The 13243-nt window shown below is 36.0% G+C and overlaps 1 protein-coding gene across 2 annotated transcripts in view; it reads left to right on the top strand.

Moving 5' to 3' along the window:
• Nucleotides 1-13243, top strand: part of TEX15 (testis expressed 15, meiosis and synapsis associated) — a 74079-nt gene that overhangs the window by 35753 nt on the left and 25083 nt on the right. For both annotated transcript variants that reach the window (XM_004758294.3, XM_004758298.3), the window contains 3 exons: nucleotides 6357-6594; nucleotides 11172-11318; nucleotides 12830-12992. In XM_004758294.3, the coding sequence (XP_004758351.1) occupies nucleotides 6357-6594; nucleotides 11172-11318; nucleotides 12830-12992 (548 nt within the window). The remainder of the gene's footprint in view (nucleotides 1-6356; nucleotides 6595-11171; nucleotides 11319-12829; nucleotides 12993-13243) is intronic.

Here is a 13243-nt window from a genome sequence, read left to right on the forward strand (position 1 = left end):
AATGATGGAGATTGGGCCAGAGGGTATTCAGGCGCATAGCTGGAGTGGCTAGGTACAGGTGAACCTAGTGATACAGGATAGTGACGTATGATAGAGCTTGCTCTGGCCCACATACCACTATAGGAGTCTTGGGTATGGAAGTGGTCTAATGTGGCTGCAGGATCTTGCCATGGTGTGCACACAGCAGTTTGGGCTGGTGACAGATATATAGCCAACAGCATTTAAGTACACAGCTAGGGGAGCTAGCCCTGAGCACCTGCATGCTAGTGAGTGTCAGCTACAAGAATCTAAGTTGGTGTGTTGCACTCTTGGAGCCAGTCTTAGGCGGGCTTCTGGTGGAACGCAGGTGGGAAGACATAAGGTGACTGGTGTCAACAAGTGTAAACACCTGTGGGTCTGAGGCTAGTGATATTAGCAGGGGTATGCTACAGCCACAGTGGCTGTTGGTTTCTTCAGTAGTGAAAGCTACTGATGTTTGCTCAGCAGTCAGTGGGGAGGTGGTGGTTCCTGCTGTATAGCTCCTGTTGGTAGCCTCTGCTTTTTTTCGTTGTTCTAGCCATCTCTTTGTGTCTCAGCTTTGCCATTCCCTGTTTGGAGTAAAGCGAAATCAGATCCTTGATTCTCCATGCAGTGCCCCCAAAGGGCTGGGGAAACTGGCTACTTACCTCACTCTCACTTTCCTGGTGAGAAGAACTCTCTATCTAGGGAATTCCTCTTGAAACTGAGCAGTGCCTGCTCAATATGTGGGATGGTACAGGCAAATTAAGCTGTTCATCCTTCTCTTTTTGCACAGTTATTCTCTAGCTTTCTATGCCACCATGTGCTGAAGTTTCTTAAGTGACCTCCAAAGCTCTCCCAAAGCTGCTTTTGTTTATAGGTAGCTATCTAATGGTTGATCTTTGTTGCGGGGACCGGAGAGTGGGGTCTGCTACTCTACCATCTTTGTGATGTCACTACCCTTGAATCAAAAATGTACTTCTGGGGCACCTGGGTGGCTCAGTGGGTTAAAGCCGCTGCCTTCAGCTCAGGTCATGATCTCAGGGTCCTGGGATCGAGCCCCACATCGAGCCCTCTGCTCTGCAGGGAGCCTGCTTCCTCCTCTCTCTTTCTCTCCCTGCCTCTCTGCCTACTTGTGATCTCTGTCTGTCAAATAACTAAAATCTTTAAAAAAAAAAAAAACTTAAAAAAAAATATATACTTCTTCTGGGGTGCCCTGGTGCCTCACTTGGTTAAACATCCATCCTGATTTCAGCTTAGGGTTGTGGGGTCAAGCCCATGTTGGCCTCTGTTCTGGACTTGGGATTCTCTCTCTCCCTCTGCCCTCCCCATACCCATTTTCCCTCTCCCCAACTCCTAAAAAAAAAAAAAAAGAAATTTACAGGGTGCCTGGGTGGCTCAGTTGGTTAAGCATCTGCCTTCAGTTCAGGGCATTATCCCAGGGTTCTGGGATCAAGCTCAAAATCCAGCTCTCTACTCAGCAGTGAGTCTGCTTCTCTCTCTCCCTCTGTCTGCCCACTCTACCTGCTTGTGCTCTGTCTCTCTGTCGAATAAATAAAATCTTTTAAGAAGAAAAAAAAGAAATTTACTTCTGTGAACTTAGTTAAATCCCAGTTTTTCTTACCTTGTTTATGCTGCTTTTCACACATTCTACTTCCTGCCAGGTAGAGATGAGTCACTTACCAGCCATCTCATGGATTTGAAAACAATTAAATTCTTTTTCTAGCTGTCCAAAGCCAATTACTTCATTTTCTTTAACTATTTCCTTAAAGACATACTTAGCTGAATACTTGTATTCTCTCCTTTACACACCCAAGTACCTAAATAGAGTTCTTTTGTTTCCAGTTAAACTTTGAGATATGATACTGAAAGTGTTTCATTTACTCAACAAAGAATTATTTACTACCTATTATATATAAATCTCAGAAATCTATTCTATATAATGTAATTATGATCTGGGCATTCCATCTGAGGCACTTATACCTTATACTTTGTTGTAGTTGATTTCAGTAGGTAGATAAATTTCATAGTAGCACACAGTCAATTCTTTTTTTTTTTTTTTAAGATTTTATTTATCAGAGAGAGAGAGCATGAGACGGGAGAAGGTTAGAAGGAGAAGCAGACTCCCCACAGAGCTGGGAGCTCGATGCGGTACTCCATCCCAGGATTCTGACATCATGACCTGAGCCAAAGGCAATGGCTTAACCAACTGAATCACCTAGGCACTCTGTACATACAGTCAATTCTCTAAGGTCACGGTCTTCCAAAATATATCCAGAATTCTATCCACTCATTTGTTGTGCTGTGTTAACTTATACATAACTTCTCTGTCCATATGAATTTTCTTATCAAAGTTTTTTACGTTTATTAACATTTAATAAAATAGTAGTTAAAAAAATGACCAACCCACAACCAAGAGTATATCTACAGGTTAATACTTGAATGCTGGGTTGATTTAGAACTTTCCACTCCAGAGCTTAATGTATATATAAGATACAGGGCCTGACAGATTGTGACACTTACTCCTTATTAGTATTAGTGCATAAAAATGTGAGTAAATATTTCTGAAAATTATTCTTAACTATTATTTGTTTTTTATATTTAAGATAATATAAATATCCTGTTAGCACAGAATTTGATTGGCATTAATGTTTCTTGGTAATAATGCAGTAAGGCTGGGTCCTTGGACCCAGAGAAGATTCCCATAGGACCGTCCAGCAGGGTCCTTGACTTCAGGCCGGAGAGAAAATAAATGCAAGCCAGGAAGTGAAAACAGAGTTTATTAAATAGCATAAGTGACAGGCACAGTAGCAGACAGAATATGTGGGAGTTCAGAGAGTAAATGAGTCTCATCACATGGGGTTAGGCAATTATATTGGAAAGAGGTTAAGGGTATGTTTTCTCTCAGGAATCCAGGGTAAGGTCCAGTCAGAAGCAAGTAACAAGTGAATAATGGGTGTATTTTATAAAGGTAGAGGTTATTGATGCCAGCACTGGCCAAGGTTTGTTTTCAGCTAATAGCTTGGAATGTGTTTGGGGTCCAACTCTTAGATGTTACCTCATGTTTGGGGGCCTAGGACAAGAATGATTAACTTTCTTGTTTCCCACTTAGGATGGGAACATAGCTTCTTTGGTTTATTCAGATGCAGAATATCAAACAAAAGTAAATGCTGCCTAGCAGAACAACAGCAGAGATGGAACCTTTCTAAAAATGGAGTCTCTTCAGCTTCCTCTCTCACTAATAGGTCACTTTGTATATATTAGGTCTTTATATTCTTATTTGTTTACATGTCACTACAAAAAAAGGCTATTCAAATTCATATTACCTGTGATATCTGAAATGGAAGTCTTGAGACTCAGAGCATCAGTCATTTTAATAAGTTAACATAGATCCTAGTGTCTGATAACTCTGAAGAGCCAACCTTTTAATAAAACTTCTAAAGCCACCAAAAAATAATCCAATTTAAAAATGGGCAGAAGACATGAATAGACATTTCTCCAAAGCCCAACAGACAGATGAAAGGATGTTCGGTATCACTCATCATCAGAGAAATGTAAATCAAAATTACAATGAGATATCACCTCACACCAGTCAGAGGGCTGAAATTATCAACACAAGAAGCAACAGATAATTGGTTGAGGATGTGGAAAGAGGGGAACCCTCTTGCACTGTTGGCAGGAATGCAAACTGACGTAGCCACTCTGGAAAGCAGTATGTAGGTTCCTCAGAAAGTTAAAAATAGAACAACCCTATGATCTAGCCATTGCACTATTAGGTATTTACCCAGAGAATACAAAAACACTAATTCAAAGGAATCTAAGTACCCCATGTATTGCAGCAATACAGCAATACAGCAATACAGCCAAATAATCAAAGCAGCCAATAGAAAAGGAGATAAGGTATATATACAGTGGAATATTATTCAGCCATAAAAAAGAATGAAATCTTATCATTTGCAATAACATGGATGGATCTAGGTTAAGTGAAATAAGCCAGTCAGAAAAAGATCCATCCTACATGGATCTAGGCTAAGTGAACTAAGCCAGTCAGAGAAAGACAAATACCGTAGAATTTCACTCATATGTGAAATTTAAGAGACAAAAGTACAAAGGAGAAAAAAAGACAAAAAACAGACTCAACTAAAGAGAACACAGATGGTTACTATAGGGGAGGTTGGGAGGGGTGGGTGAAATAAGCAAAGAAGAACAAGAGTACACTTACTTGACGAGCACTGAGTAATATATGGAATTTTGAATCATTATATTATATACCAGAAACTAATATAACACTATATCAACTACAGTGGAATTAAAATTTTTAAAAAACTTCTAAAGAGTAATTTTTTATTGCTCGTTTTTGTCTAAATCATACTTAGTCCTAAAAGTTTTTGAGATGTTACTATGAAAACATAGATTGAAAACACAATATTCAGTATTATTATTAATTTGAAATTCAAGGAATACTTTCTACTTTAATTTGTAAAGATTTTTAGAGCTCTGGGTCAAATTTTTATTAAGTTTTATTTTTACATTTTAGTTAGTCCTTTAAGAGAATATAATGTAAAGCCAGTAAGATGTCTAGATAACACAAAGAATTACTTAGCCCACATGTCAATGATATGTGACACTGTTGAGAAACCCTGCTCTAGGGTTTACACAGTGTACCTTAACATAATGTTATATTCATGTGTAGTGTAAGAACCTTACAACAGTGAACATTTCCTTCCTTCCTCCCATCCTTTGTGCTATTCTTGTTAGTACTCCCACATGGGAATTCCTTCTAGGCACGCTCAGAAAATTAATGCTTTTCCAGAGTCTAGGAAAAAACGAGTTGAGAAATTGGGAAAACAGAAAAAAGTACTCTAATTCTTCTGTGATATTTAAACCCTATCAACATGGAGATCTTAGTGGTTCATAGAATCTACTGATGTCAAGTTGCAAGCAGGAGCAGAAGATGATGATATGTGGAGTTGATAGTTCAGTTTGACATTTCCAGAAATTGGGACAAAGTAGTCATGCTATAATCAGTTATTCTTGCTTGTAACTGTTGCCATGTGGTTTGTGGCCTTGTGTACTATAAACAGGAAGTTATTCATGCAAATAAAATAAATACCAACATGTTAATGTGCTTAGTATACTTAATACAAACTCTGAGTGGTATTCCAGGAAATAAAAAATATTGGTAGCAATGTGGTATTCAAGAACAATTTTCCTTTTGTAGTATACACCTTACTTTACTCTAAGTTATGAGGTTCTCCACTGCTGATAATGATTTGGAAGCACACCTCTGTCCAAGCGATTGGACCTGTATCACCTAGTGTGGCAGTTGTTGCTGCTACTACACCTGAGCAAGACTTCTAGATTGCTTTGTGTGTACTGTTAAGTGGTTCTTTAAAAAAAAAAAAAAAAAGATTAATTTATTTGAGAGCAAGAGAGAACATGAGCTGGGGAAGGAGCAGATGGAAAGGGAGAGGTATACTCCTCACTGAGCAAGGAACCTGATCCAGGGGTTTGATCCCATGACCCTAGGATGATGACCTGAGCCAAAGGCAGGCGCTCAACCAACCAAGCCACTCCAGCGCCCCCAGTTAAATGGTGCTTGTGGCGCATAGTCAAAATTTCAAGAGTGTATGTACTTCAGATTATAATCTTTTTTGAGGATGATTCTTAATTTTCTGACTTTGTAATAGGAGTGCTCTGTAATCAAATTCTAGTTTATTTCTTCCAGCTGCAGTCTGGATCCCTGAACAATGGAGAATGTCCCTAATAATTTATCATATTTGTGTCTATATATTTATTTAAGAAATGCACGTTCTTTCATCCATAGACAAGTAAGTGAGAACTTGAGCTCTGGAACTTAGCAAACAAAATTTCACATATATAATTCCAACTCTTGTCGCCTTGCTGTTTTGGCAAGTTATACTCTCTGAACTTCATTTTCCTCATTTTAAAAATGAGTATAACAGAGGCAAGGAGGATGAGGGAAAAAAATGATTATAAAAATAACAATAAAATAATGATAGCAATCAATTCTTGGAAAATCCAGAAAAATTTTACAAAAATGCTTGGAAAGGGTAAGTCTTAGCATGCTGGGTATTTTAGTAGCGTTTGAGAAATATTAGCCCTTATTATCACTGCCCTATACAGAAAGTAGTCCATAAATCTGGAAGAGTAGTTATCTACGTCTTGAATTCTTTCCTTAGATGATTTTCAGCCTAGCTTGTTATAGAATGGTGATGTTTCTGAATATTACCAGTAATTGTCTTGCTTTCTAACTGTAGCAAACTGAAATATTTATCTTCACCTTGAAAATTCTGTCAGTATTCTCATTTAACTACACACAGTTTGTTTTGCTTTAGGTCAGAGATGCGTGAGAGTGGAAGACATGGCAGAGAACTTGAAGAACATTTCTGCTTTTTAGCACTTCCTCAGAATGATGTGGCTGAAATATATCAAAATGGGATAAGTACCAGAACATCTACATTGAAGATATTAGGAAATCCTCTTCTTGGAATTTATGTATTTAGACATGTTGATGTTGCTTTGAATTACGCTCGTAGTAGAAGCATTACTGTAGAAAGTATTATAATTTTTAAGGTAGGTAGCAGAAAACAATTACTAAATATTATACTCAGTTACTTTAAATTGACCTGAACATATTCTCCTTTCAGTATGAATTATTATGTTTTTAAGTTGTATTATATAAAATAAATAGTATATATATATTACTTTCACCATCATTATCATTTGAAATTTTCCCCTATTTCTGACTTTAGTTGGGTATGTAGCATAAAACAAAACTGCAAGTAAGCAAACACAGCCTGTATCATCTTTGTCTTTCCAATTTACATCTTTTTCTGTCTTAAATAACCTTCTTTCTCTTTTTTGTTCAGACCATAATTAATACCAGAGTGTTTTAAGTGTTTTCCTCCAAAACGTTGATCATAGTAATTCTGGCTTAAGCAAAAGTTACTAAACTTTTAATCTTTATTTTAGTTAATAGTATTATACAAAGTTAATTTCTTTTTGCTTTAATTTTTTATTGAAGTATAATTGACATACATTATATGTCACATTAGTTTCGGGTTAAAACATAACAATGTTTCTTAGTTCTCATAATTTTGCCATGCTTATATAAGATGTTAACTTTAGGGAAAACTGGATACAAGTATCCAGTACCTCTGAACTAGTTTCCCAACTCTTCTGAAAGTTTAAAATTACTCAAAATTGAAAAGAAATAAGTCTTACCAAATCTTAAAGCATCAACTAACTGGTTAAGATACACTTTTATGGTTAGTTGTAGCTTTTCCTGGACTACTGAAATTGCATTACGTAGTCAGGATCCTCAGGTTTAACATAGGATGGGTACATATAAAACCAGTGCTTCCTTTGGAATAATTCCTTATGTGTTTAGGCTTCAAATATTATCAAATTTGTAAGGCACAATTTTTATATTAAAAAGTAATACAAACTGATTTTAGAAAATGTGTTGCATACCAAGAAGTTCCAAAAAGCTCATTAATAACAACAGTTCATTTTTTTATATATCTATAGTCTTGCTTGTATATGCAGATAAAGTGTATAATGGTAATTAAAATATATTCTTTGTGTACTATATAACTTTTTTTCATTGATTATAAGACATTTTTTTCATTGTATTAAATATTCTTCTCTAATAGCTTTGTTTTTAAGGTTTTCCTTTTTTTTTTAGGTATAATCTTTACACCCGACATGGGGCTTGAACTTACAATGCCAAGATCGAGTCACATGCTTTACCAGTTGAGCCAGCCAGACACCCCTCTAATAGCCTTTTGAATAACTGACTACATAGTATTCTACTATATAGCTCTCATAAATTTGCATAACAAATTTTTTAACTTGGGAATATAAATTATTTGTTTTTTTGTTTTGTACTTTTAATTATTAATTTGATCATCCTTATAGGTGTATTTCTACACACCTATTTGCTAAGAACTAATTGCTTATTTCCTACCAGGAAATCAGATTGGGAGCCAAGGCTATGTATACTTTCACAGCTTTCGATATGTAATGTCCAGCTGTCCTGAGTAAGGTTATGTTAAATAACATTTTTTTTAAATGTTTTTTAATCTTTTTTTAAAAGATTTTAGTTATTTGAGAATCAGAGATAGGGACAGAGATAGCTAGAGAGCACAAGCAGGGTGGGGATGGAGAAGCAGTCTTCCCCCAAGCATGGAGCCCAATGCAGGTCTTGAAGTGGGGCTCGATGCAGGGTGCTGGGATCATGACTTGAGCAGACGCTTAAGGCAGACACTTAACCAACTGGGGCATCCAGGCGCCTCTTAATTGACATTTCTATCCACAGTGTGTAAGAATGTTATCTCACAACCCTCACTTTATTTATTATACCTTTAAATCTTTGCCGGTCTTGTTATGTAATAGTTTGTAATCATTGGTTCAATTTTTTCTTTCATAGTTACTGCTGAGTTTAAACATTCTGCATATATTTATTAACGATATTTAGTGAGGGGTGTTTGGCTGGCTCAGCAGGTGGAGTGTGCGATTCTTGATCTTAGGCTTTTGAGTTCCAAGCCTACATTGGAAATGAAGCTTACTTTAAAAATTTTTTTAAAAATTAAAAAAAAAACAATAGTTACTGATTTATATCCTTTTTTCTGAATATACTTTCAATTATATTTTGTCACTTAATATTCCTTTTTTTAAAAATAAACTTTTTATATTGGAATAAATTTAAATTTATAAAAAAGTTACAAAGATAGTACAGAAAGTTCCTGTATACATTTCACTTACCATCCCCCTAATGTTAGCATTTCACATTGCTATAACACTTTCATCAAAATTAAGAAAATAGCACTGTATATGTCAGTTCTATTTCAGTATGAAAATAAAAATAATAAAATGAAAAGGCTAACATTTGTTCAGTACCGTTAACTAAACTAAGACTTTATTTGGATTTTGCCTGTTTTTCTACTATTTTTTTCTCTTCCAGGACCCAAATGCAGGATACCACATTATATTTAGTATTGTATTTTAGTAGTTTAATTTTGAATGAATGTATTATTATATTGAAAAATGGCAGTAATAGAAGTACTGTGTATACTTGTCCTATTGTACTTCCACCTTACTTTTATCAGTTAATTATGTTCATGGTTTTATTTCAAGATTTTATTTATTTATTTATTTATTTATTAGAGAGAGTGCACAAACAGGTGGTGAAAGGAAGAGAAGAACAAGACTCTGTATTGAGCACAGAGCCAATATGAGGCTGGATTTCAAGACCCTGGGATCATGACCTGAGCCAAAGGGAGATGCTTAACCAACGGAGCCACCAGGCTCCTCTTGTTTTGTTTTCCATACACAGCCACCTAAGTGTTCCTCAGTATATCCTAAAGTGCAGTATCTTCATCCCGATCGAAATTAGTATGTTAATATTATATGTATATGATACGTCTTAGTCTTATTTTATTTCATTTTTAAAATTTTTTAATTTTAATTATAGTATAGTTAACATAAGTGTTATTTTAGTTTCAGTATAATACAGTGATGGATAAGGGCCATATATTACTCAGTGTTCATCAAGATAAGTGTACTCAGGGGCACCTTGGTGGCTCAGTTGGTTAAGCATCTGATTCTTAATTTCAGCTTAGGTCTTGATCATGAGTTGGTCATGAGTTCCAACCCTGCATTTGGGCATCACACCTCTCCCCCTCCGAAAAAAAGATGGGTGCTCTTAATCCCCTTCACCTATTTCACCCACTCCCCCCCAGTCAGTAGGTTGGTTGTCTTTTAGTATACTCATTTGTTTTTGATGTACAAATAAATGTTTTGGAATATTTTATAGTTTTATGTTTTTGGTTTATGGGTTCTTGGCATATATGCTTAGAAAAGAATTCTCGGGATGCCTGGGTGGCTCAGTTGGTTAAGCAGCTGCCTTCGGCTCAGGTCATGATCCCAGCGTCCTGGGATCAAGTCCCACATCGGGCTCTGAGCCCCGCAGGGAGCCTACTTCTCCCTCTGACTCTGCCTTCCACTCTGTCTGCCTGTGCTCGCTCTCACTCGCTCTCTCTCTGACAAATAAATAAATAAAATCTTTAAAAAAAAAAAAAAGAAAAGAATTCTCACTTTGAGGTTAGATAGTGACATTTCTTTCTACAGTATTTGCATTACTTAAATATTTAACTTGTTTGGCATTTATTTTGTTCTATATATTGAGAAGGGAATTTAATTTTATCTGTTGTCTCATACCATTTATTGCTTTTGCTTCACTTATTTCAAATGGTAATTTTAACATTACACTACATTTTTATAGATTCTTGTATTTATCTGGGCCTTTTTATTTTGTTCATTTTCTCCCTCTGCCTTACTTGTGGCAGTACCATCCTTTTAAAAAACACTTAGGGGATCTGGAGTGGCTCAGTTGGCTGAGTGTCCATCTCTTGATTCTGGCTCAGTTAATGATCTTGGTATCCTGGGATACGGAGTCCTTCCTCAGGCTCTGTGCTGGATGTAGAGTCTGCTTGGGATTCTCTCGTCTCTCTCTGCCCCTTCTCTGATATCACTTTCTCTCTCTCCTTCTCTCTAATGATTAAAAAACAAAAACATTTAATATCTTGGAAGTTCAAGTCACGTCCCCTCTTCCATCATTCTCTTATCTCTGATCCAACATTTTTTTTTTTTCTAAAAAAATTTTTTTCGGGTGCCTGGGTTGCTCAGTTGGTTAAGCAACTGCCTTCAGCTCAGATCATGATCCTGGAGTCCTAGGATTGGATCCCACATCAGGCTCCCAGCTCCACGGGGAGCTCCTCTCTCATGCTTTCTCGCTCTGTCTCTCTCTCTCTCTCTCTCAAAATCTTTAAAAAAAATTTTTTTTCCAAAATTTTCTGGGCTTTTCTTATTTGTTCAGTTTTCCAAATAAGTTTTTAGACTAAAATTCATTTCTACAAATAGATTTTCTAAAATTTTAGTTACAATTACTATAACCTTAGAGTTTAATTTAGAAAGGGAATTGGCATGATTAATAAGTCATCCTATTCATCTGGGACATGAGTTATCTCTCCATTTTTATTTGTGTCTTTAAAAAAAGATTTATTTAGCCTTTATGTTCTAGCATAGGAGTTTAAAATGTTCTGGTGTATTTGTATTTTTATGGACCTTTTTGGTTTTTTTCTTTTTAGGTTCTCTTTGGGAAAGTGAAGAAAATTCAGCCTTCGGTGGATAAAAACAAAGTTTCTTTGGACCCTTCTCCTAACTTTGATTGCCATATGTCCAGAAGCATACCTTCTCTGAAAGATACCATTGAGTTACAAGCCTACAATTCAGCGGTATATTAACTTTTTGGATCATTTGACTACTTGGAAGTGACATACTTCACACTGTATGATACCTGACTAAAAACATCTTCTCAAAATATTAAATGAAAATATCTTAATTTATTCATAATAATAATAAGCCCTTAAATAAAATAAGTAGGGGCGCCTGGGTAGCTCAGTTGGTAAGCGGCTGCCTTAGGCTCAGGTCATGATCCCGAGTCCTGGGATCAAGGCTTGCGTCAGGCTCCCTGCTCAAGGGAGCCTGCTTTTCCCTCTCCCTTTGTCTACTCTCCCCCTGCTTGTGTTCTCTCTCTGTCAAATAAGTAAATAAAATCTTTATTTTTAAAAAGACCTTAAGTAAATAGTGAAAGCTGCTTTAATATTTATGTTCTAGGAATGTTAGTAGTTCCCAAATTTACATTTAACTAGTTAGTGTTCAGAATACAGTGGATGGTTTCTTTTATTTAGTTGTTCCATAGATTGATTCCTAGCTTGCAAAACATGCCAACTTTTTTATAACAAGCTATTTTGAAATAATGTTGTTGATCTTCTCTACTTTGCAACAGGAGAAAGACAACGTGTTCATCATTACATGTGAAACACTGATTTTCTGTCATAAATTGCTAAGACTATTCATCTTCTTTAGAAGATTAAATTATATGTAATAGACACTGAATATCAGCATATATATGATTAAATGAAGATAAATTTTCTAGAAGTGCATGTATGCTCCCAAATGTAAAATGTATTGAGTATATTTTTAAAGATTTTATTTATTTATTTATTTATTTATTTGACAGAGAGATCATAAGTAGGCAGAGAGGCAGATAGAGAGAGAGGAGGAATTAGGTTCCCCACCAAGCAGAGAGCCCAATGTGGGGCTTGATCCCAGATCTGGATATTATGACCTGAGCTGAAGGCAGAGGTTTAACCCACCGAGCCACCCAGGCACCTTGAACCATTATTATTTTTGCAATTAACTTTTTCTTCCAACTAAAACACTAGGTGTTCATAACATATGCAAAACATTGAACTTTTAGTGGAAAAATACTTGGTTGTTTAAAACAGACTGTTTCTGCTGCTCCGTACATTGATATCCTACCAAGTAAAATATATGTGGTTGGGGGAAAAATTTATACTTAAAAAAATCTAGAGGGGTACCTGGGTGGCTCAGTGGGTTAAACATCTGCCTTCAGCTCAGGTCATGGTCCCGGGGCCCTGGGATCAAGCCCTGCATCGAGCTCCCTTCTTGACAGGAAACCTGCTTCTCCCTCTCCCTCTCCTCCTGCTTCTTTTGTTCCCTCTCTCACAGTCTCTTTGTCAAATAAGTAAATAAATAAATTTTTAAAAAATAAATAAATTTCAAAAACTAAGGTTGATGATGGGGAAAAGAGGTTTGTATATAGAAGCCAGTGAGTAAGTAACATCATGCAGTTACATAGCTTTTTAAATATGAGCTTATTTAATTCTGCTAACACTAATTAGCTCAAAAATGTTCTTTTATCCCCTTCTTTATCTTTCAGGTATATTTCTATGAATACAATGTTCTTTCAAAGCCAGTAGATAAACCTAGGCAGTGTCTTCCATATGCAATATTAACAGTAAAATTTATTGGTCAAAAAGTAGATAATGGACACCTTATGACATCTTTGAGATTCCTCTCAACTGGATTTCCTAAGAGGGCTGGTAAGATACATATATTACTCTGCTTCAGTAGCATTTGTCTTGGTCTTGGAACTTCCGAGTATTATTTTCTAATACATTATGAATCTGTAAGAATAATAGTTGTGCTTTCACCTATTTTTTATTTTATGTATCGAGAATTAGAATGCATATATTTTTGTGACTCCTTTTGGTCAGTATTAATGTTTGTGTGATTCTTCTATGCTGATAAGTATGCCTGTAGTTTTTTCATTCTTATATATGTATTTACATGT

Source organism: Mustela putorius, unplaced genomic scaffold (genome assembly GCF_011764305.1).
Source record: "Mustela putorius furo isolate JIRA1106 unplaced genomic scaffold, ASM1176430v1.1 tig00537255_pilon_pilon_pilon, whole genome shotgun sequence".
NCBI lineage: Eukaryota > Metazoa > Chordata > Mammalia > Carnivora > Mustelidae > Mustela > Mustela putorius.